Below are 25,282 nucleotides of genomic sequence, written 5' to 3' on the forward strand. Positions count from 1 at the left end.
GTTTGACGTGGTCAAGATCCCCTTGCCGTTCAATGGAATTCTTGGCCGCCATGCCTTGCCCAAGTTCATGGTGGCATCCCACTATGCCTACAATACGCTAAAGATGCCAGGGCTCATGGGTGTCATTTCAATTAGCTCCGACCAGAAATATGCAGTCATCTGTATGGACAAGCTCTACATAGATGCGGTTGCAGCAGAAGCCAACAAGAAAGCAGCTCCCACCAAGCTGAAGAATAGCAAAAAGCCTGGCAAGACATCCAGTGGGACTTCCGGGAAGTGCACCTCTTCGGAGCGTTGCGCACCAGTTGAGGACTTGCCAGAAAGCTCTACTAGCAAGAGATCCAAAGCCACTCCACGTGCAACGAGGAAGGTGCCGGCAAGAGAGGATGTCACTGGTGGAACCTTCACCATTAGTGCCACCCTAGACAGCAAGTAGGAAAGCGCGCTCATTACGTTCCCACGGGCGAATGTAAATATGTTTGCATGGCAACCATCTGGCATCCCCGACATTCCGGGAATAGAGCCCGTCCCGTCCGTCGCCGCCCGCCCTGTCTTGACACGCGTCCAGGCCGAGAAGGCATGCAATTGCAAGTTGGCTGGCCAGCCGCTGCGCTGGAACGGTGGTAAGCTCTTCACGAAGATCTGCATGCACCACGCAGGTGCTTGCTAGGCTGTCAGGCCAGTCGCTGCGCTGGGGTGGTGGCGGAACCTGGCCAGGCACGAATCTTGCCGGGCCTTGTACTCTGCCCCGGCAAGGACCTTGCCGAGGGCTTAGCAATTCATCCCGGCAAGGATCTCGCCGGGGGCTTCACGAGCCACCCCGGCAAGGATCTGCCGGGGCCTCAGCTTCTGGTCTTCTATTCTCTGATCACTGGCTTGACTGCTTCTCTAGTGATCTTTTTTTATCCTTGATCGTCCTTTTCAGGCCTTGCCGCAGGTGTGGCTACGACTGCCCGCGCACAAGTATGGGGTGCTAAAGGCCTAGACTTTAGTACACCGACAGTTTTTTGTTTGTTTGAAATTGACCGTTTCTGGTTAAAATATACTCATAGGTGCTAATGGAACATATAAACCCTGAAGAAGTGGTAGTCACAACAAAGTCAGCCACGTCGCCTTTAATTCGCCATGAACAGTACTCGTGCCACCGCCTGTTATTTTCGTGCCCCGCCGATTTGATTTGCATGGCTCTGAACCTAGGCAGCAATGATATGCACGCGTTTATATATACTTTTGCATCACGAAGTTTGCCAGCAAACATCACAATGCTCATAATGAATGGAAAGATATTACCCTATATAGCAGCTGAACTGTGTGTGTTTCATTCCTATAAATGTGTACTGGGACAATGCTCACAATGCTCTCTCTCTCTCTCTCTCTCTCTCTCTCTTACACACACACAATCGCGGTTGTTCATGTATTATCCTTGTATGCAAACTACTTTTTGTTTCTTATACACAACGACCTATGTTCTATGTTGGGTACATATTTTTGCACTTCTTTTGAAATTATTATGGTGCATCTGTGATATACCTAGCTTGTATTAATTTCCAGGGTATATTCCAGTCATAATGGAGATGCTTGTGATAAGTTTGGTACCTTCCTCTCCTACATCGTTTGGTGTTATGGGCCGTTCCTAGATCTCTATATTTTGCAAGAGGCCATGTTATTTTGGTATGCAAGAGCAGGCCTGACAGGTATTATTATTCCTTTTTTGTTATATGCATTTTTATCCTTTCTACTATGATTAAGTAGCACCATTTCTTGATGGTATTTCGCTAGGGTTGGTGCTTCCACTATAGTGTTTCTCATCTGAAAATGAATTTGAATAAGGTCACTTTTGTATCAAGGTAAACCACCTAGTTTCCTGTTTTATTTGTTCCCCGAGAAGTGTGAAGATCTTACTGATAATTATCAATTTATAATTACGTGCTCGACTGTTCACTGTATCTCTTTGGTGAAAACACACCTAAAATGGTATTTCACTTATAAGTAACTATCTAATTTGCATGTTCCATTTTATTTCAGATGTAACACATTCTTTGTATGTATTACGATGGATTTTAGATATGCTTAGTTGATATCATTTTTTTCTCTTGACTCTAAAACAGGTATGTACAAGCTATTTAAAAGGGCCAAGAAGGCGGAATAGCCTCGCTTATACAGTTTCTGACTACTAACAGTGCCATCATCAATGAGCTTCACTCTAAAGTCTGTTCATGAGAGGGTTGTGCTTCCTTCAATGCTAGGGCTGAAATTGGAGAATAAACAAGGGGTTGACATGCCCGTGAAGTTCTATTAGGTATGCTTCTCTCTCTCCCCAAATTTTTGGTTCCTGAAGCACAAACCCTGTCAGTTTGTCCATATGTAGATTTTTTTCCTTCTTGTTGGTGCACTATTCTCGGGTTTTTTGTGTGTTTCTTTCTTGCGGCCAGCTTGACCATTTACTCTGGAAGGAGTTACTCAACTAAAAAAGAGCGAACAAGTTGAGATTCTTTTGTCTTGTCTATATCGTTCCTACAATGTTGTTTGGGTTGATTTTCTTGCTTTTTTGTAGTTTGTGGAGAGAGTTAAGTAGTAGGGTAGCCTTTCTATGGTGGCGATCGCATGCTGTGCGACCGAGTGTAGTTAATTTGATGGTTCATGTTACAAGAAAAATCATTCCTCTGTTTGTAGGTTTTAGGTTCCTTTTGTTGTGAGGTGCTCCATGGCCCTTTGCTTGGTTGCTCTGTGGTGAGGCAACAGAGATAATTAGCAGTCTTGTATACTAACCAAGAGAACACCCATTTCATGATTTTGGGTATTGGGTTCTCTTTGCTAAACCAGCTGTAGCTAGATGAGAGTAGTAGTAAGTAATATCCCCTTTCCTGTAGTGTGGCACTGAATCAATAGTCATTTTTGCACAATCATGTGTCATGTTCCTTTATGAATCATATAATATCAAGAGACAACTTATGGAACTGTTCAGATTTTTATGGCAGCCCTAACTTCGCTAGGTAATAACTTTATTTGGTCTTTATCCAACTGGTTTTTATCATATCAAATTACTGCAGAGCGTACTGATTTTTTTTCACCTAGCAACGGTGCCTTTCAGTTCAACTAGCAGTTTAAACCTCCGAAGGTTTAAGGTGAACAATGAGATATTTTTGGGTTTGTTTGAACTGTTGTGTCTGTCCACTTGAGTGCCTCCATATGTGGTTCTCCTATTGCATTAGTTATATTTTTATTTTTGATTATCTTGCCCAAAACTAAAGTTTCACTACATGAAAAATGACTACTTTATTTTATACCATGTTATCCTCTTTCTCTTCCCCACAGGACAGCGTCTCCCCGCGTTCTCGATCCGGCGCCGCCACATATCGTGATTCTGGATCGGGCGCAGGTCGTCGCCATAAGAGAGCCTGGCTGGTGTGGTCTTCGTGCTTGGCGTGGAGAAGCACGGGAGGATGAGTAGGACGAGCATGAGGAAGGAGCAGCCAGGCCGGAGCTCCGGCGTTGCTCGCGTCATGGTCGAATGGAGCTGGCCATCACTATGGGCTGCTGCTCGCCGGTCGTCGTTCCCCAATCTCAGTTGCTCATCTTTGGCTTCACCATCTTCCTCCCCTGATCATGCATCTATTTTAGATCATATACTTATGCTATATCATATATGTTGTTTAGTTTAGACTTGTGCATGTGCATGCATTGGCATTGATTTAGACAGAGATATTGCATGATTTGTACATAGAAGGAGTACGGATGATCTAGGAATAAATGTTTGAATAAAGTTAGTAGTGAGATTTAGGTAGAGGTTACCTGCACTGTTCTGTTTTATGTAGATTCTAAGCTGCAAAATCATACATAGTCCTGTTAGTAATTTGTTTGAGTTGTGAGTTTACGCATTTTTCCTTGGAATGTTTGTATGTGTGATCACTTGCTTTTAGGTTCCCAGTGGTATATCATGAGAAGTTTTTTACTTTGCACCGGGTGATCAACTACATATTTAGACAAATACACTATTCAGGACCAGGAACATTACGATTTCTAATGTTGTTTTCCTCTTTCAAGATTGCAGTTTTCATAAGCCTTAGATAGCTAAGGTACATAGTTTTCATTTAACAATTTTTTTTACTGTTCTCTCATCTCCTATATGGTGTCTAAGAAATACTAATGTAGACAATTCAAAATTTTAAAATACCTTCTGGCCAATTATGTGGGGAAGGTGCAGTAAGCCGGCCCTCGCGTTGCAGTAGAGTGGAGCCGGCAATTTTATGATCGGTCTCTAAATATTTCAACTTGCACAGTTTGAATTAGCTTCACATGGTATATAGTTTTTACATAGGTATTCCTTAATTTTTCACATAAAAGGTTTAGAATTATTTCCCTCGGTGCTAAAACTCGAAGTTACTAACAAATGCAAACGTTTCTGTTACAAAAGGTTTAGAATCATTACCCTTGATGCTTGAATTTGGACCTTGCACCTTACTTGGGTAACATAGAGCCAAATGGCACATTGTTCAAATACACATTCAAAACACTTTGGGTTTGACACGTTATCTATCCTTGATCAAACATAAAATTACTAAAAAAGGCCAATATTTCTCAACACGAACATGGTTTCAAATGGGTCTCTGCGCCATTTGGCGCACCGGGTCATCTAGTAATCATCTAAAGACTAAAAGATAGTAGAGCATGTGATGTTTGCTGAATCAAAGCTCTGACGTAGTATTCTGCCCCTTTTATTCCATGCGCCGATCAGAAACAAGACCAAGGACTGCTCGGTAGAACGAGTGACAACTGTCGTATACCAATAATCATCTAAAGAGTAAAAAATAGTTGAACATGTGATGTTTGCTAAATCAAAGCTCTGACATAGTATACCGCCTCTTTCTTTCCATGCGCCAACCAGAACCAAAATCAAGGACCGTCGGGTAAGACAAGCAACAACTCTATATGATAGGCAAGGAATTAATCCCCGTGCGGGTTCGCAACATAGTTGTATAGCATGCTTGGGGAGGTCGTGTGGATGGATAAGGAAACAAAGGAGTCGAGAGGCGTTCGCGATGACGACTTCCATTTTACCGAAAGATCTCGTTCACCAACGTGATTGTGTTCTCTGCTTTAGCATGCATGCTCAAAATCTAGCGGTGAAGAGGACGTTCAACCCAGATCTTTAAAATCTGAGCGTTCGGCAATATGTTTTCAATTTTTTTAGGCAGATATAAACTCGCAAATTGGTACTCCCTATGGTCCTTTTTACTCCACGTTATAGATTTGTGACAAGTCAAACTTTGCAAAGTTTGAGTAAATTTATATTAAAAAATACCAATATCTACAATATCAAATATATATACTATATAAAACTATATTTCATAAAGAATCTAACAATATTAATTAAACATTGTGAATGTTAATTTTTTTATATAATATAAGCTTGATTAAAGTACAGATGATTTAATTTCGGACAAAATTTATATGTGTGCAAACTAAAAAAGACCGGAGGGAGTACGATGTCTTCCGCCAAGGAAAAAATAGGGGCAGCCGTGTTGGCGCAGGTATCCAGGGCCCGCACGTGGGACACAACTTCCTAGCCAGGCCGAATCGTAGTTAATATAAGTAAAGGGGAGGCTCCAACTGCGCCCCCGTTCCTTCCGCAAACTCGAACTCTCAACCGGGACAGCAGAGAAGACGAGACGAGGGAAGATAACTCGGCGACCGCGCGCAGGGGAGAAGTAGGTACCCGAGAGAGAAAGAGAGGGAGGCGCGACGAGAAGGCGAGAGGACGGGCCACCATGAGGCGCTCCTCCAAGAAGTCGTCGTCGTCGTCCGCCGCGGCCGGTAATGCTCCTCCCCTCAACCCCTACCCCACCCCCACCCCCCTGGTTGTCTTCCTTGTTTCGTGATTAGGCTGCGTGCGAGGCCTTGCTGGTGGCCTCGGCAGGTCCCCGGTCCGTTCGTTGTCTTGCGAGATTCCGTGTGGTGCCTTGTCTCGGGAAGATCCAATCTTGAGTTGTCCGGTGCGGGAGCGTACGAGGTACGACTCGTTGATTGCCGGTATGTGGGGTTCGGATCGCTTGTTATGGGATGGGAAGGGTCGGGGTAGATTCAGGGTTTGGGAATCTGTCATGGTGGTAAAGAGAAGGAGCTGAATCCTCGGTTTGGATCGCCTGGTGCAGAATTGGGTGTGGATTCGCTAGCAGATTTACATTCGTAATGTAAGCAGATGGCAATTCATAGGTTTATTAATTGTGTGCCTACCCATGCCGAAACGCTTTGTAAGTAAAATCTAAAGAGCAGCTACCTGTTAACACCGTGTTCCGGGTTTCTGGTTCAGCTCTGCAATCTCCGTGGCGATTTGTTGTCTTTGCATCAATTTTACACCACTAATAACATAAATTCGCCATGTACCTTGTGCGGTAAATCTTTACCTTTTTTCTGTGACTACAGAAATCAGGTTAGTAGTGTGCAGCCTAAAATTATGGTGCCTGTTAAACAGTTTCATCACTGAATCTCATTGACTTTACTATCTGGTAGTAACTCTGCTTTTTGTGCTTTGTAGTACTTTATTTTAATTAAAATAATTGTTTTAAAGTTTATTAGGTTTGTATGACATATCAATGTTTTACATGCAATTACGATACGCACTGAAAAAATCCTGTACCAATAACTATGATATCAAACAAAATGAAAAGAGATGGGCACAGCAGCAGTGGTTTGTTCTAATTGCAACTGAATTAGAAGGCACTAGAGAATTATGATCTGTTATACCAATATGACACATAAATAATTAAATGTGAATGGATGCACTAGAATACAGTACCTTCAATCACTTTTAAGCTATATAATCAGCAAAATTAGTTACACCCATTCATTTTGTAATTGTTTCTATGATATACTCCCTCTGTTCCTAAATATAAGTCTTTTTACAGATTTCAATAAAACTACATATGGATGTATATAGACATATGTCAAGAGTGTAGATTCACTCATTTTGCTCCGTATGTACTCCCTTATTGGAATGATTAATCACTACATGCTGTCTTGCTCCATATCTCAAGCGATTACTTTAACTTACTCATTTGGTGGTTAGTTTGCTGCTCCCATTGGGTTTTAGTGCCATTTTGTAATTTGTAATGCTGAATTTTACCCCAGTAAATGTAAAAGACAGATTAAGAAGCTTATCTTGAAATTGCGTGTGTATACATAGAAGTTTCATAAGCAACTCTAGAATAGCTGCCCATTGGCTCAAACTTTGTCCTAATAGGCTTTCTTTTTTAGGTTATTAAAATGTTTGTGTCTTGAACTCTTGATTCTTACCTTCTCTTTAAATTCGTTGTCGCATTACTTCTTTTCCAAATGGGTTGGTGTAGGAGCTATCATATTCTCTTTTGAGGGTATGTATATCTGAATGAGTACTAAGCAAACGATTATATTTAGGTGAGGAACAAGTAAATGAAAAACAAAACAGAAAAAGAAAAGGAGTCAGTACAAACCTGACCAGCAGGAAAGCACAACGTGGTGAGATGCATTGATTCCTTTTCTTTCTGAATTACTTGTTGAACCCTATACACTTATCCATCTGGGTGTAAGAATGTGCATGTGCGTGTTATTCAGTCATTTGGTTTATGTCAAGCTATGTGTTGGTCTTCTCCTTACTTCTGCTTCTTCCACATGCACAAGTTTTGTTTGCACATTAGAAATACCAAATGCATACTTTTTGCTTGCAAGCTAAATTCTATCATATGGTATGTGGTATGCAAAATCAAGATACTGTATATTGATAGGGAACCACATGTTCCTTAGATCTATTTGTAATAACATTTTCATTATTATCTCCAGTTCCCACTAAAGCGGTTTCAAAGGAAATAGAGCGGATTGACCAACTTTTCTATACATATGCTGATGGCTCATCCAGCATGATTGAGTAAGTTTTTTCTCAGTTTTTCTCAAACACTTGCCTGTCATTATTTTTGCTGTATACTCATGGTAGTCATCCTTCCATTTAGAAATTCTATGTATACCTTCCAATTAGGGAATTATCGCACATGGTAAAAATACGAGCTGTTTTATATGAATCATTGTAAATTGTGATGTAATAGTTGTCTATGTATACCGTCCATTCACGTAAATGTGTATTGGTAGTTGATACATACCATTTTGATGCAGCTAGATGTTAATGATTTTTTAATGCTATAATTTCATCTTTGGTAGCGACATTAGGGTTTTATTGTGTTACCCCTCCCCCCCTCCCACGACCACCACCATATTGCCCCATTGTTTGCTCCAATGCTGTTGCTCGACATTATTCGAATGATTTTTTTAACCTGCCTGAACAGCCCAGAAGGCATCGAAACACTCTGCTCTCATCTTGAAGTTCCACATACAGATGTTCGGATTCTGATGTTAGCATGGTATGTCACTGTTCTCTAAAATTCTTTAGTGGTGATATCATTTACTGAAATATCTAATGGACATCTATCTTGTATCAGGAAAATGGGCTGTGAAAAGCAAGGTTATTTTACTCTGGTATGCATTATATTTTTTAAACTGTTCAAAATGTTTATTGGTATGATATATCGCACTGCTTTCTGAGTTTTGACTGGTAGTACTCTGTTGATAGGATGAATGGAGAACTGGGATGAAAGCTCTGCGAGCTGATAGCATCAGTAAACTGAAGAAAGCCTTTCCTGAACTGGTCCAAGAAGTTAGTGTTCTATTCCACAAATATTTAGTAACTAGTATATTAAATATATTTGAAAGGTTTATACTTTTCTGAGGGTGGAAATTACCTATGATGGGCCCTACTAGTTATGTTAAACAGAATTTGAGTACGGAAGGCTTGTCATGGGAATGGAACAATGAGCTACCATTAAACGATGATACTTTTAATTGTATTGTAACCGGCTTGCTCATAACGTGTTCTTTACAAACCAGGTTACGAGGTCCTCTAATTTCCAGGATTTCTATCCATATGCATTCCGTTATTGCCTAACAGGTAGTCACACTTGCTATTCTTATGACACAGTTTTTCTTTGATAAATACTTATGACTTGGTTGTGCACTTGTGCTTGCTCAGAGGACAAGAAGAAGTGTATAGAAATACCTGTTGCTTGTGAGTTATTGAATCTAGTGTTGAGCTTGCAGTTCCGCCCGCAGGTTGAAAAACTTATTAATTACCTCAAGGTAACGGTTGATTCGATATTTTAGTTTATTGGTCCCATTCATCTAAGGGACTCGTATTTTGGTTGATGTGCTTATTTATATGAGTTTGGGTTTCAGCATCAAAATGAGTACAAGGTTATAAACATGGATCAATGGATGGGATTTCTTCGGTTCTGCAATGAGGTCATGATTTAAACGTCACCCCCATGTCCCAGCATCTTTTTTACCCTTTTGCTTCCTTTTTGTGTACAGTACTTAATAACATTTCCTTCTCACACTACTAACGCCGAATCACATTTCATTCAGATAAACTTCCCATCACTTGACAATTACGATGCAGACCAAGCTTGGCCTTTAATTTTAGACAATTTTGTTGAATGGTTAAGAGCAAGTGAAAATTAGCTCTGTTGTACTGAGTGGTGGTGAAGATGCAATCCAAATGTAATACTCAGAAATGTAAGTGAACTACCTTATCTTGTTACCCTATGACTTGAGATATATGGGATGTGGTATCTCTCCTAAAAAGAAATAGGAACTTCATGCAAGCATTTCTAATCAAGAAGAAGATATGGATCATTTTCCTTTAATCACGCAGTTGCATTCATGCAATTTTGTTGCTGTCCTGTTTTTTCAGCACCTTGGAGAATTTTGGAGGATGCAGATCAAGCTCGTTTGTGACTGCTCTGTTCAGAGTCTGGTTTTAGAAATTATCAATCGCCTTGTAGTTGCCTTTTGCTTTCTTTATACTTGATGTAAACACTTTGCAGGGTCACCATCTAGAATTTTACATCGTCATTCTCTATATTTGTATTATTCAATGGCTTCGTAGGTGTGTAGTTTTGAGAGCATGCAAATTTTCTAGAAGTCTTAAATGAACATGTTGGCATATGTTGTTCCTCTCTTGCCCTGATGGTCCATCCCATATCCCGAGAACAGATTATTTTACTGTTCCTTCTTTTGGCCTGACGTGCATGTGGGCATAATCTACCTCGAGGCATATATAGTTTTAAAAACTGGGCTAAACTGTCGGTACGACCAGAAAAACAGGAAACTGGCGCCTTGCCAAGTTAATTTTAATATGTACAGGTCTCTTAGTAAAAAACCAAAAATATGTTTTAAAAAAGGTGCATCAACAAGGAATCAAACACCTAGCCTTGAGGCAACCTTGAGGCAAGGCATGGTAAAGGCCCAATAACAAACTAGGCTAACATTTCGTGATTTATTAATGGTTTACATACAATATTATATGCCCCTAAAAAAACATACAATATTATATGTGTCGATTTTTTTAATAATCACCTTAAATATTTGTTTTTTGGTCGCAAATAACCGATGAATCAACGGTCTGACGAGTAAAAACCTGAAACGACAGCCCCACCAGTTCGGTTTTTGAAACTATGCCTTGAGGTTAGAACACAAAGTACAACAGTTCAAAAAAGAAAGAACACAAAGTACAAGGACATCTCACGCAGGTTCCCCAAATGTTATATTTAAGGGGAAATTTTCGGTTTTGAGGGATCAAGGCCTACATAGCATATCCTCAAACTGTATAATCCTCAAAAATATAATTTTTCATCCTTTAAACCGTAGCAATTCCACCTGGTTGTACTTAGAGCGTGTACATTAGCTCCTAGTGGTGTATTCCCTCCGTTCTTCTATATAAGATGTATTGTTTTTTGATAAAATTCCACAATATAAAATGCATTTCTTCTAAATTCTTGTAATTCCTTTTTTATCCCTGCATAAAGAGGAAATTATCTCTTCTCATTTGATTGACTGTATCTCTCGTTGTATCAAAAGAAAGAAACTATCTCTCTCTCAATTGTATGCATATCTGACTTTCTTGGACTCATTGATTTACTTACCACTAACCAACAAATTTTTTAAGGGTAATTTTGTCCTAACACCTCTATAATTATGTGCCTTGATTACCGTGCCGAAAATAATATACCTTACATAAAGGAACGTAGGGAGTACTATTTTGTGGAATGTAGGTAATGGTTATTGTTAGGATTTAATTAATCCTATTAATCCCTATTTTTCCTAACCGGTTGCCTCGTGTCCCTTCGGACACACCCTTCAGTTCACATCTCTCTAGATTGTTGTCTCTCGTCTATACTACTTCCTTCGTCTAGGTGTATAAGAGCAAGTACAATAATGTGACATAAGCAGGCTATAAGGACTAGAATATTATATCTTTGCTTTGTTGGAGGAGAGAGAAGATGAGAGAGAAAAAAAGCGGGCTCTTGGTTAGTAGCCGGCTCTAGCATGAGACCCAAGATGCTTTGTGAGGTTGTAAGGTGGGCCAACTACTAATAAAGTAGTGCACATATAAAACGTATTATTGTACATGCCGGCTACAAGGTTGGCTACATATAACATGGCAACTCCTTATAGCCGATTGTTGGCTGTATTGTTAACCATACTCTAAGTCATCTTAGGTTGTGCATCGCGGTCAAGGCGGAGGGGAAAACGAGAGAACTTAATATTTTTTTGCTAGTTAATAGCATGTAAATTAACCACTGCATGTCATGTTTGAAAGTCTCAACTCATTGAAAGCATGCACAATCCACATCTCTTATTGATTGATATGTCATGAAACAAGAAACGATGAGAGAGTTAATGTATCTTGGCTAAGTGTTTTAAGATTATTTGGTTTTTGTAAGATGACTTATACACCTAGACGGAGAGAGTACCACATTATCAACACGCTCCCGGCGGAGCGATTCTATCGGCGTACAACGAAAGAAAAGGGCCATGCCGAGACGGCGGTTACACACGCACAGAGGCGAGGGCTATTCCACGAACTCAATGGCCCTGGATCGCAGCGGACTCCGACGCCGCCGGCCAGGCCGCCGTGGCTGTAACACTCTTGACAGAAAAGAAATCCAAAGAAGAGCGCCATCAACTCAGAAGATCTTCAATTCCATCTTCCAGACATCCCGTTCTCACGCTGCAGGTGGGGGTGGGCATAAGTGGGACTGCCACAGCCCATCCCACTTAATCACCTTGGTGGGCACCCGTGGGACAACAAAATAATTAAGTGGACTATCCCGTTTAGCCCACTGTAAACCCACCTCGCCACCAACGTATCCTCGTGTACACTGTCTTCTCCAGAAAAAAGACAAACCACTGGCAACGTAGGGCATGGCTCGTTGCTGTGCGGCGATGCTGGCCGTGCAGATGATACTGCCCGTGCGGCGCGGCGCCATGGCGCAGGCCACGTGCTTGACCCCGGCCATGATGCCCGGTTGTTGATGGCGTCGAAATCCGCAAGGTCGAGCGCGCCCAGCTCGGGCCGCGCCAACGAGCCCATGATGCCGGTGTTGTTGAGCATGATGTCCAGCTTGCCGTGGCAGGCCACGTCAAGGTCGATCACCGCGGCGACCTGCGCCTCGTCGTTGACGTCGCAGCGGATGTACGACGCGGAGTCGGCGCAGAGCTCAGCCGTCCGGGCGCGGCCCAGATCGTCCTGGACGTCTGCGAGGACGACCTTGGCGCCGTTCCTGACAAACTCCGCCATTGTCGCCTTGCCGATGCCGCTAGCGGCGCCGGTGATCACGGCCACCTTCCTGGCCAACCTCTGGGAGCTCAAGGCAGTGGAGTAGCCGCATTGGCCGATGAGGCCAGCCACCACCGCGGCGCAGCACGACGACTCCCCCCCTGCAACACAGAGACATCAATATTAGCATGTAGAGCCAGTGATTGATCCATTAGCACAAACATTACTCAGTACGCAGAGCCTAGCTAGATCGATTTGATGCATCGTACCTGAGGATGACCTGCATCGCACGGAACATGTTGCTTGATCTCGTCCAGTCCTCTGCCTGCTTGGGCTATGTGCGAAGTGTGATTCAGTGAAGAGGAGCCATCATTTGTATGTTTGTTTAGTGGGATCCCACTTATGCCCAGATAATTCACCTAATATTTATTGGGTTGTTAGTTATCACCCACCAAACCTTGGTGGGAATAAGAGCAACTCTAGCAAACCCTGCATCCGGCGCGAATCCGCATAATTCCGGCGATTATACGGGCTCGGCCCATTATTCTGGCCAGACCAGGGCCCGCATCGGTGTCCGGCCTGTAAATATTTTTGCCGCAGCCCGCAAACGCTACCCTCGAGCCAGTATAACTGCGGGTTTGCGGGGCAGATGCGGGTCGAAACTCTATCCCCCCGCAGCCGCGTTTGCCCTCAATTCCCCACCGCGCCGCTCGATTTGTCGCCGCCGGGGAGCCTTCGACCGCCATGGACGACTTGGGGGATGAGGCGGAGCGTCGCCGCCGCGCCAGATCCGATGGCGCGCGCAAGCTGGGGGCACGTCGGTGGCTCAACCGCGGTACCCGGCCGCCGCCGGCCTTCAACCGCCGCGAGCTCGAGGATTTCGATCTCGAGCTCGCCCGTCGCCGCCACGCCTCCTCCGGCAACTGGTCCGTGGGGAGCTCATCCGGCAACTGGTCCGTGGGGAGCTCATCCGGCCACTGGTCCGCGGGGTGCTCATCCGCGGGCGCATCGAGCTCGCGGCTCGTTCCGGTGAAGAGGGAGCCGGAGGAGGCCGTGCCCGATGCGCCGCCGTGCCGAGGCGTCATCGGGCCCGAGGACTACCTCCCCCGGGGCAGGAGGAGCTCCTTGAGCGGTCGGCGAGGGAGCAGGAGGAGATGGAAGAGCGCATCCGGCGCGAGCTCGAGTACGAGCGGCTCTTCTTCGAGACGGGCGTCACGGCATCGCAGGTGCACGCATCGAAGGAGGCTGACATGCGCGTGATGAAGGCGGAGCAGGCGAAGATCTACATCGACCTCGACTCCGACTCCTCCAACTCCGACTGATCGCCGCCGGTGGGCAGCTACCGCAGGAGCTCCGGTGAGCTCAATTTTGTTGTAGTGGTGCGGTAGCGTAGGCCCTGTCTAGCATCTCTGACCTTTAATATGTATGTATGTGGAGTGTACGAACTTATGCGAAGAAGAACCATCTATGCGAGCGAGCTCCGGCGAGCTGCTGATTAAATTTCTCGCACGAAACAACTTTTTTTAAATATTATGGGTTTGTTTACGGTTTCTATTCTGCCGCCGCTTTTTTTAACTTGCATAAGCGCCCCCGTGCAACCTGCAAACACAGTTTACAGTTCGGCAAAATGCGGAGTTTGCTTCTAAATGGGTTGTGGTGGGATGTCCAAGTTCAGTCCCACTTGCAGCCTGGACCCATTCTATCCTCCCATGGAGCCGTTAGCCTTTAGAATACCAAGAACGAGGGAAGGATTAGGAACGAAATCAAAGATCGACAAGAAACAAGGTGCTTCCTTTCCGATTTCTTTCCCGCACACAGCAAATGCTACATGGAAGGACAACGCTAACGCCCACACGTGTGGTGGGAGCCAAAACCGCCCACACGACTTATAACACACAGATTACGCCATGTCACCGCATGTATGCATGTGGGAATCTTTTTGAATTTTCAGTTTATAAAATGTTTTATCTCTTAAATGAAAAATCTGATTGAAGATCCGTTTTCACCATTAAATCCCTCGCGACGAGATCTTTCAAACTAGATCTCGTATCAATATATTTCGAATTTTTTGGGGTTAAAAGTTGCCATGTCTATTGCACACGAATTGCCATGATATTTACACTGAAGTTGCCATGATATGTTTCAACTATTTTCTTCTACATTTAAAAGTAAATTTTGACATATTATAAAACGGAGAATTAAGAAATTAGACTTGCCATGCACCATAAACTAAAATTGTCATGATACATGCACTTAAAATTGCCAAGATTCATAAAAAATATATTTTCATAGTCAAAGTACTGGAATTGCCATCATTAAAAAACTAAAATTGCCATGCTCTACAAACTAAAATTGCCACATGGCAACTTTAGTTTAAGCACTATGGCAACTACAGTGTAAACATCATGGCAACTTTTGGGCAAAAAAATTTTTCGTCGAAACATATCAACATGTGGTCTAGTTTTGAAGATCTCATCGAGACGGATTTAATGGTGAAAACGGATTTTTAATTCAATTTTTTAATTAGGAGATAAAAGATTTTTAAGCCGAAAACCAAAAAGATTTCTGCTGATGTCATCTGTTCATACGTGGCAAAATGAGTGGTGATGGAGGCGCGTGGGTGATGTGCACGTGTGGGCGTTAGTTTTTCCGACATGGAATCGTTCACTTCGGCTCTTACCTGGGATCGTCCTAGACGACGTCGGCTCTTCGCCAGACCACAACAGCCGACGGCGCTCGGTTTAGGCTGGTAGCGGCCTGCATCCTCGCATGCCACAGCGCGAGCGAGGCAACACCCTCCAGCGTGCAGCCAGGCGTCCAGCGCGTGCGCGCCGTACTCCGGCTCTGGCGCGGCCCGGCAGAGCGTTTTTGGCGACGCACTCCTCGGCGAGGGCGCTGCCGCACATCGAGTCGCATCGCGATGGCATCAGCTTCCTCTGGCCTTGGCCCCGTGCTAGACCGGGACACCGGAACCACCTGTTTCACAGACGCTCCGCGACGCGGTCGATGCCCGCACGGAGACGCGCGGAGGCACCCGAGGCCGCGGCTCCTGGACCGTCCTCCGCGGTGAAGCCCCCTGGCGCACGACGCGGCCACCGCATCTGACGCGGAGCGACTTCGTCCATGGCCTCGCCTCCCGAGGGAATTGTCGCGGCTTCCGGCCGGCGACGCCTGAAGCGTGCGCGCCGCGGCGGCTCGTCCCTCCGGCGTCGGTGACTTGCTCCATGCGCGTAAGCAAAGCAAGGCAAGGCGACGCAGTCTGGTGCGGCTCCTTCGGGCGCGCACACAGCGGCGTCCTTCGGCCTCGGCGCCCGCAAGGACGGCCCACAACCGTGACGCGGTATGGAAGACCGAGGCGACGACGCGGCCCTTGGCTCGCATCCGCGCAGGCGGCGCCCGAGGCAAGCGGAGCGGCGGCGCCCTCCGCGTGGCTCCCCGCAGCGTAGATGACGGCGCGCCGGTTTTTCCCGCTCCTCGCCGACGAGACGGTCGCCGGCAGCAGGGGTCGGGGGACGAAACCGTCTCCTCCGCCTGCCTTATCCACTCCAGGTGGTGGGCGGCTGGGCCGCCTGTAAGGCCGTATGGGCCAGAAGGCCCATGTGTTTTCGGTCCATTTTAAATCCTGGATGATTTTGCCAAATTAATCCTACATTTTTCTTGATTAATTTCGCATTTTGTTCTATTAACAGTAGTTTAACTCTGTTTTAGACAATTTCAAAAACAAAACTCTGTTTTAGACACTGTTAATTACAGTACTTAAATTTCAGTACTGTAAATATGTTGAGTACTATGTATTCCATATAATATGTTGATGTAATATATCTTCATGTTTCTTACATGTTGAGATTAATTACATCTATTATTTGCAATTGAGAATTTTCTCTTGCAAAGATAAATTCAGTACCTCTCCAGTACTGTTTCTCTATTGAGTACAAGGTATTCCGGAATATTTCATGACATGATGTATCTATTTCCATATGTCGAGATTAATACGTCTATTTGCAATTGAGATTTTTAATTTCTTGCAAATACGGATGCAAAATTCAAGGTGATTTCTTCAAATTGATGCTTGAGATCACAAGGTGGTCATATGGATGTACTGCGTACGCAGATTATTGATGACTATTGATAAAGCCTATATTTTGTCGTTTCGACATTATAATTGCTTTACAAAGTGCTCTCCCACATATTTTACTAAGTCATGACATAAGGCATCAGGAGTGAGCATCTACTGATTTCATCAAATCAGATTATACTCCCTATACTGCAGATCTAATCTATTTTGGATATTATCTTCATGGTGTCATACTTAGCAATTTGGGATTCACACTAATGGTTTCAAGCCAACTTCTTGAAATACCCATTGATTTTGCTAAGTTCATTACAACATCAACCACGATGGTCTTTAATTTACTGGTTGTATATTAATTATCTCTGGTTTACCCATAGAGGTAACATATGGCTATAGAGTTTGAGGCATTCGCCCTCAATGGCCACAACTGCCCTATCTGGGCCATGGACATCTTGATCGCTCTTGTGCCTCGTTGGATAATGTGTGCAATCCTGGATTCACCTCTAGTCAGGATCACACCGCTAACAGAAAAATAGTGTCTTATATATCATAAGACATTAGATTCAGATCTCAACATCTGGTTATTCTGTATCAGCAATTTCTGGGATACAATGAACCTCAAGGGCAAAGGTTTGAATCTTACTTCAACCTTCAATCCGACATCCCCACTTGTGACGGGACCCTATGGGCACGGAGAATGTGATGGTTGAATATGCCTCAACCGATATGTTTGGAGTCTATGAATAGTCTTTCAATCTCCTGAGTGGTCAATATAATTAATGTCCATTTATGATGTTGTAACAACAACATAAGTATTGTTGTCATCATATATTGTATATCACAATATATTGTATGAGCACTTTGGTACAAATACATTTGTATGTATTCTATATATCCGACAGTGATTTTGATATTGGGAATCTTCATGTCTATATATAGATTTCTACGGGAGTTAATCCGATGAAAAATGATATGTGCCATGTGGACATATGCACCACAAACTCTATACTCAGGGAAGTCCAATGTTTCCACTCTCATTGAGAGAAATGAGATATTTTAAAATCGCTAGACGCGATGAGGTATTTGTTGGATCAACTCGAGTCATATTTACTATATCTGTGGGTACTCGAGTAATGTTGGGATGCTTTATTGCTTCCCAGGTTTAACTCATACCCTACTAAACTATGGAGGTATTCGTCAAAATAGTTTCCATAGCGAAACTTATGATGACAACAAAGAGAAATAACTTCTCTTTATCATATGCAACGGATATGGCAAGCACATTCTCTGTGTATCATCTGGATTATCACTACCGCAGGATGCTGCTAACACGACACTACAATCAGAGACCCTTCGACGAAACTATGTGCGATCCAGGGCATACGGTTCAGTCCAATGAATTGTTTGCGATGAGGCGGAACAAAAGAAACGGGCAGCCTGATGAAGGCGTGTGCGATATACAACATACAGTTCACTCGGATGAACTGTTTGTGATTAGGCAACACAAAAGAAACGGTCATCCAGATCAAGGTGTGTGTGATTGAGGGCATACGCTTCAGAAGGATTAACTGTTTGCGATTAGGCAACATGACAGAAACGGGTCAGCCAGATCAAAGTGTCTGCGATTGATGGCATACACTTCACATGGATGAACTGTTTGCGATTAGCCACAACAAACTGAAACAGTTAGATAGATCAACGTGTGTGCGCTAGACGGGCACACATATTCTAATTAAAAGAAGCGTGCACGATGGTAATAACGAGCGCGCACGGTTGTTGGAACAAGATGTGTGCTAACATTGCCTATTGCGGTGCACCCTATGGTGCAAACGCCACGTACGCGGCCGAGAAGGCGTACGTGCCCACGTTACACCTTCCGGGAATAGTGCCGCACTTATAACCGTCAGTAAATTTTGAGCATGCGTCCCGTCACAATTTTCTTTAGAAGAACAGGAAGGCAGCGTCCCATCACATTCCAAATTACAAACCTGTTCACATCGATCAAAACCTAAACGGTTTCCCACTTAAGAGCGTATTACTACTCGGTTATAAATACTACTACTCCAAGATGACTGCACATTCCTCCTCAACTCCTCATCCATAAAAACAAACAAGTCATTCATCATCGTTCCCTTGCGTCTGCCATGGCCAGCGTGAGTTCTGGGTCGAGAGATTGCCACCAGGGAGAGGCGAGCCTGGAAGCAGAAGCACGAGAGATGTCCCGCCTCACCGCGAAAGCAGCCAACATGTCCCGCCACGCGGCCATAGCAGCAGAGAGGTCCCACCGCGCCACCGAAGCAGCACGGAGGTCCCGCCGCGCCGTCGATGCAGCAGACTGGTCCGGCCGCGCCGCGGAAGCAGAAGAGATGTCCCGCCGCACCGCGAATGCAGCAGAGATGTCCTCCCGCGCCGCGGCGGCCTGGGAAAATGTCTCGCGGGTAGGCGATGACTCTTACAGGCGCATGCAGGCCCTCGTCCTTAGGCAGATGGATCAGATCTCCAGCTGGGCGAGGTTGCAGGATGACCTAAAAGCCTCGTTGGAACAGTCTACCGGCGCCATCTGGCAACTAAATGAGAGCAATGCGAAGCTCCGGGCCGAGCGCGAGCTGCTGAGGGTGAAGATCGTCGGAAGTGCGGAGCAGCAGGAGCAGACCACTACCTTGTTGAAGAGGACCGGCGTCATCGTCGTGAAACTTATGGACGAGAATGCCATGCTGCGCATCGAGCGCAGAAGGCTGGTGGAGGAATCCATGGATGCTCTCAAGCAGCATCTTGAGGACAAGAAAGAGCTCATCGCCGCTCGCCGCGGAGACTAGTTCCTGCGGCCTGCAGCAACGCATCAAGAAAGTAGAGATCAGCGAGCCAGATCGTTATCTTCCTTCTTCTTTTGCCCTTGTGTATTTCGGGCGTTGCCACATGTGACTTTTTTTAAATTATGTTCCTAAATATGTAAGACAATTATTATCCGCTGTCATCGTCCTTATATTCATCATGCTTGCTATAAGTCGCAGTCAATGCTATATAGGTCCGTCGGATCTTACATCAAGATCCGTGCAAAACTTTTTTTTTGGATTTTCATTTTTCTCTCTTAAATCTCAGTCCAGTGAGACATATAGCCACGCCGTAGAATAGGTGCTCGGGCGCCATTAATGGAGACGTAGGGAGGGAGGTGCGCGGCGGGTAGCGGTCAAAGGGCTCTCCTCCCGATGAGCATGCGCATGGGCCTGATCGCACGCCTCCCGTACTCAAATAGCTACCCCACACGGCACCTCCTAGCCAATAAAAAAAGAGGACGCATGGCCTCACGCAATTGGTAAGTAGAACGCCCACAGTTTCAATAATACTTGTGTTTCCGATTTGTAACGTGATAGCACTTGTTCCAAAATGACTTTGTTGATTGTTAATGTGTGCGCCTTCGCAAATCGGACGGAAAAATTACCACATCATGCTGGTGCCATGTCATGACACCATGCCAAGTTTCATGATTTTCAGGCATGTTTTGGATTTACAGGAATTAAAAAACCAAGTTTCTCAATCTTTCCGGCCAAGCTACGACGCCCAGATGTTTGAATTTCATTCCCATCTCTTGCATAGGACCTAGAAATTCACCCAAGGACACACATGTGATTTTTCAAACAACTTTGGTGCACTGGAGCCTGTGCTTGTAGTTCAAATTTGAATTATGCACATTAAATGCGCAGAAACTCAATTAATGTATAAAAAGGCCAAACGAACCCGGAATAATTCCAAAATTTAGCACGATACTTCTATTTGGTCTAATATGCCTCTGTGAAAAAATTAAGGCGGGAGAAGGCAGTGTACGTATGTCGTTTCGCACACGGAGGTGACATGTTCCCTCTCAGAACCACAAGCCTTCTTAAGGGAAGCTCCGGTCTGCAAGAAGCTTACACCGAAGCTTGTCCCAATTCGGCCAAAAAAATTACTGCAGCATGTTGGTGCCATGTCATGACACCATGCCAAGTTTCATGATTTTCAGGCGTGTTTTGGATTTACAGGAATTAAAAAAACCAAGTTTCTCAATCTTTCCGTCCGAGCCACGACGCCTAGATGTTTGAATTTCATTCCCATCTCTTGCATGGGACGTAGAAATTCACCCAAGGACACACATGTGATTTTTCAAACAACTTTGGTGCACTGGAGCCTGTGCTTGGTAGTTCAAATTTGAATTATGCACATTAAATGCGTAGAAACTCAATTAATGTATAAAAAGGCCAAACGAACCCGGAATAATTCCAAAATTTAGCATGATACTTCTATTTGGTCTAATCTGCCTGTGTAAAAAAATTAAGGCGGGAGAAGGCAGTGTACATATGTCGTTTCGCACACGGAGGTGACACGTTCCCTCTCGGAACAATGAGCCTTCTTGAGGGAAGCTCCGGTTTGCAAGAAGCTTACACCAAAACTTGTCCCAATTCGGCCAAAAAAAATTACCGCAGCATGTTGGTGCCATGTCATGACACCATGCCAAGTTTCATGATTTTCAGGCGTGTTTTGGATTTACAGGAATTAAAAAACCAAGTTTCTCAATCTTTCCGGCCGAGCCACGACGCCTAGATGTTTGAATTTCATTCCCATTTCTTGCATGGGACCTATAAATTCACCCAAGGACACACATGTGATTTTTCAACCAACTTTTGGTGCACTGGAGCATGTGCTTGTAGTTCAAATTTTAATTATGCACATTAAATGCGCAAAAACTCAATTAATGTATAAAAAAGGCCAAACGAACCCGGAATAATTCCAAAATTTAGCACGAACTTCTATTTGGTCTAGCCTGTGTAAAAAAAATAAGGCGGGAGAATGCAGTATACATATCTCGTTTCACACACGGAGGTGACATGTTCCCTCTCGGAACCACGAGCCTTCTTGAGGGAAAGCTTTGGTTTGCAAGAAGCTTACACCAAAGCTTGTTCCAATTCGGCCAAAAATTTACCGCAGCATGTTGGTGCCATGTCATGACACCATGCCAAGTTTCATGATTTTCAGGCGTGTTTTGGATTTACAGGAATTAAAAAACCAAGTTTCTCAATCTTTCCGGCCGAGCCATGACGCCCAGATGTTTGAATTTCATTCCCATTTCTTGCATGGGACCTATAAATTCACCCGAAGACACACATGTGATTTTTCAACCAACTTTGGTGCACTGGAGCATGTGCTTGTAGTTCAAATTTGAATTATGCACATTAAATGCCGTGAAACTCAATTAATGTATAAAAAAGGCCAAACGAACCCAGAATAATTCCAAAATTTAGCACGATACTTCTATTTGGTCTAATCTGCCAGTGTACAAAAATTAAGGTGGGAGAAGGCAGTGTACGTATGTCGTTTCAGACACGGAGGTGACACGTTCCCTCTCGGAACCAAGATCCTTCTTGAGGGAAGCTCCGGTTTGCAAGAAGCTTACACCAAAGCTTGTCCCAATTCGGCCAAAAAATTTACTGCAACATGTTGGTGCCATGTCATGACACCATGCCAAGTTTCATGATTTTCAGCCGTGTTTTGGATTTACAGGAATTAAAAACCAAGTTTCTCAATCATTCCGGCCGAGCCACGATGCCCAGATGTTTAAATTTCATTCCCATTTCTTGCATGGGACCTATAAATTCACCCAAAGACACACATGTGATTTTTCAACAAACTTTGGTGCATTGGAGCATGTGCTTGTAGTTCAAATTTGAATTATGCACATTAAATGCCCATGAATTCAATTAATGCATAAAAATGCCAAACGAACCCGGAATAATTCCAAATTTAAACACGACACTCATGTACTAGTTGCATGTTCACTGTACGTAAATGTTCTAGCAATTCAAACACCATCCTTTCCCTCCGTAACACCATTTTGTCTTTCAAAACATAATGAAAAAAATCAGGTATACCACAAACAGTTTACTAGAAAGAATCGTGTGGGATGCGATATAAAATATCTTGGCGCACCGTCTTGTCTGGCTTACGCAGGAAGCTTCGTCGTCTACAGTTCATCGCCCCCGCTTGAACCACACTTGCACACCAGTTTCTCGCGGCACCGAGCGATTTTTTTGCCACCGCGGAAATATTTATCTCCCCGCCCCCTCCCTCCTACCAAAAGCCACATTTCCACTGTTCCTCCTTGCTTTCCAAGTTCAAACCTTCACTGCTGCTTACTGGCAGCCCAGCCTCCTCGCCGGCGACCCTTCTTCTTGCAGGGCCGCCTCCTCGCCGGCTACCCTTCTTCTTGCAGCGCCGCCTCCTTGCCGGTGACCCTTCTTCTTGCAGCGCCGCCTCCTCGCCGGCGACCCTTCTTCTTGCTGCGCGGCCTCGTCGATATGGTCAGGTAATCTACACCCCACCCACACCATCCTCCTCCTTTCCCGTCCCACATGCCCCGACGGCGCGACACCTTTCACCGAAATCACTGCCCCCCTCCTCCAATTAAGCGTCGCTCACAGCCATTTTGCATGCAGTATAATGTGGAGCTCATTAGCATGCGGCCGCACACGCGCACGAGGTCGCAATGGCTGTCATGCGTGTCGACCGCCAGATCTTGGAGGAGCACCTCGTCTTCGAGGCCACCGTCGACACCGCCACGCGGTTGTCTACTTTAAAATATAGTTCGTGTTGTTTTCTCGAGGCCACCACCAGTGCCTTCTAGTGATTTGTCCTCTGTAATGTTAATATGCAATCTGATGTTCAGTTAACAGTTTGGTCCTCTGAAATGTAATGTTCAGTTAACACTTTGGTCCAACAATTGCTACATTTTGTAGTACTGTTCTCAAGCATTCTTTGTTTTGTTAACTGTCTTATCTTCTAGTACATGTTTCTATTCTGCAATGTCGTGCTCAGTTAACTATTTTGGTTCATTTGGTATGCTGTCCATTTAACTGTTTGGTTTAGTTCTGCAATTTGATTTTCATTTGCTGTGGGTACAATTTTGTATTGTTATGCATGTGACACCAATCTAATTTGGCTGTACTCAATACATATTCTACTAATAGTATGGCAACTCTCAGTTAACCTGATCAAGATCTTCCTTATGTGTGTTGTAGGGAAACAATGGGACACACTGCGGTTTACCATCGAGGTTTGTTCAAGCAGGTTTCTTTGGCTAATAGCACATTATTGTGCAGTTGTAGGAATCATTCTAATATTTAGGTTTCTTACAATTTGGTCTTGCACATGTATGTCCTGCTGTCAGAGGCTTAGACCCACTGTTCGTCCCATTTTGCATATGGGGAAATGAGATGTCCATGAATATCAGTCAAGTCAAGAAACTCAGAAAGATTGTTAGGATGAAGAAACTTGCGACAAATAACAGCAAGATCTTTGTTTGCACAAGAAGAAGACATCAGTCAACTATAGGATGGTACCAACTCTTTTACGTTGTTTTTACCCCTTGCGCCATTTCAAAATTTACAACAGCGATTTATGCATAGCTTTGTTTTCAGTACTTTTCAAAGCAGTTCACCGATGATTACCTCTCAAACCACCTGCATGGTCAAGAGGCGAGGAAGGTATTCATTCAACACCCACAGTACAATATTGAAGTCTTGCTAAAGAGGATGAAGGTTGGGCGGGTAATTATCCATAGCCACTGGCCGAAAGTTGCAAGGACATTCAACATCACTGAAGGCTCAATATTTGCCTTCCGCTTCTGCAGTTTCCCAGATGAGATTCATCTATCTATTTACCGTGTATGATTCTACTTTCCAAAGGTTTTTGATGCTGCATGTGAAACTTGGTGCTGTTGTGTAATGGCGTAACCGAGTGCCGAAGCTATCTGATGTAATTCGATTATGAAATCCTGGTTGCTTTTATACGGATATGAAATATCTGGCGTGTTTTATAAGAAATATCAGTTTGATTAGTACATGGATTATCAATAATAGGTTAATTACACTGCTTATTGGGTTTTCTATTGCAGACGGTTACTCAGACAGCACCATGGGCGATGAACTCAAATAACCCGCACGGTTTCTAGAAAGTAGGCGTGTTTGATCAACTAACAATCACACACGGCTTCCGGCAGCGAACTGTTTGCGTTAGGCCACCTTGCACAAACGTTTCCACACAAAGAACTATGTGTGATATACATACCTACGGAAATGTTTTTCTAGGATTCACCGTGTGGGATGTACATACCTACGGAAATGATTTTCTGGGATTCACCGTGTGGGATGTACATACCTACGGAAATGATTTTCTGGGATTCACCGTGTGGGATGTACATACCTACAGAAGTGATTTTCTGGGATTCACCGTGTGGGATGTACATACCTACGAAAATGATTGGGTTTCGATGCCTCGCCCGATCGCACACGGCCCCAGCCTGGGTCCCAGGAGGGCCTATCCCCGACGATTTCTGGATCGTGTGGGAAGGACCCCCCTATCGCCCACACTCACTTGGCGACGATTCCAAATGCCGTCGCGGAAAGGGGTTAAAAACCGTTTGTATAGCACGTCGATGTACCAATGTATACTACACATACAACACAAAACGTAGCACATGTTGCGTACGACGGTACAAGATAGTTTTCCAGACTGTCTTGTACATGACAAACTTGGCATACTCG

General features: G+C 44.3%; 1 protein-coding gene, 1 long non-coding RNA gene and 1 pseudogene across 3 annotated transcripts; 2 read left to right on the forward strand and 1 right to left on the reverse strand.

The window, feature by feature from the left end:
* Positions 1–1,169: 1,169 nt before the first annotated feature.
* On the forward strand, positions 1,170–3,853 carry LOC109763776 (uncharacterized). The gene is made up of 3 exons (XR_002232991.4): positions 1,170–1,694; positions 2,109–2,299; positions 3,316–3,853. It is a non-coding gene; the product is annotated as an uncharacterized lncRNA (long non-coding RNA).
* A 1,760-nt stretch (positions 3,854–5,613) lies between these two features.
* Positions 5,614–10,026, forward strand: LOC109763775 (uncharacterized). Of its 2 annotated transcripts, XM_020322633.4 has the most exons (11): positions 5,614–5,814; positions 7,414–7,494; positions 7,816–7,900; positions 8,313–8,387; positions 8,466–8,502; positions 8,597–8,680; positions 8,911–8,971; positions 9,053–9,159; positions 9,256–9,321; positions 9,445–9,594; positions 9,773–10,026. In XM_020322633.4, the coding sequence occupies exons 1-10, from the start codon at positions 5,769–5,771 to the stop codon at positions 9,538–9,540; spliced, it is 738 nt and encodes a 245-aa protein (XP_020178222.1). In that variant the 5' UTR covers positions 5,614–5,768; the 3' UTR covers positions 9,541–9,594; positions 9,773–10,026. The 2 variants fall into 2 exon arrangements, with proteins under 2 accessions (XP_020178222.1, XP_020178223.1); XM_020322634.4 differs by lacking the exon at positions 7,414–7,494 and having other exon boundaries at positions 5,620–5,814.
* Positions 10,027–11,767: 1,741 nt separating this feature from the next.
* Positions 11,768–13,725, reverse strand: LOC109763778 (uncharacterized; annotated as a pseudogene).
* Positions 13,726–25,282: the final 11,557 nt, after the last annotated feature.

The sequence above is a fragment of the Aegilops tauschii genome, chromosome 7 (genome assembly GCF_002575655.3).
Source record: "Aegilops tauschii subsp. strangulata cultivar AL8/78 chromosome 7, Aet v6.0, whole genome shotgun sequence".
NCBI classification, from domain to species: domain Eukaryota; kingdom Viridiplantae; phylum Streptophyta; class Magnoliopsida; order Poales; family Poaceae; genus Aegilops; species Aegilops tauschii.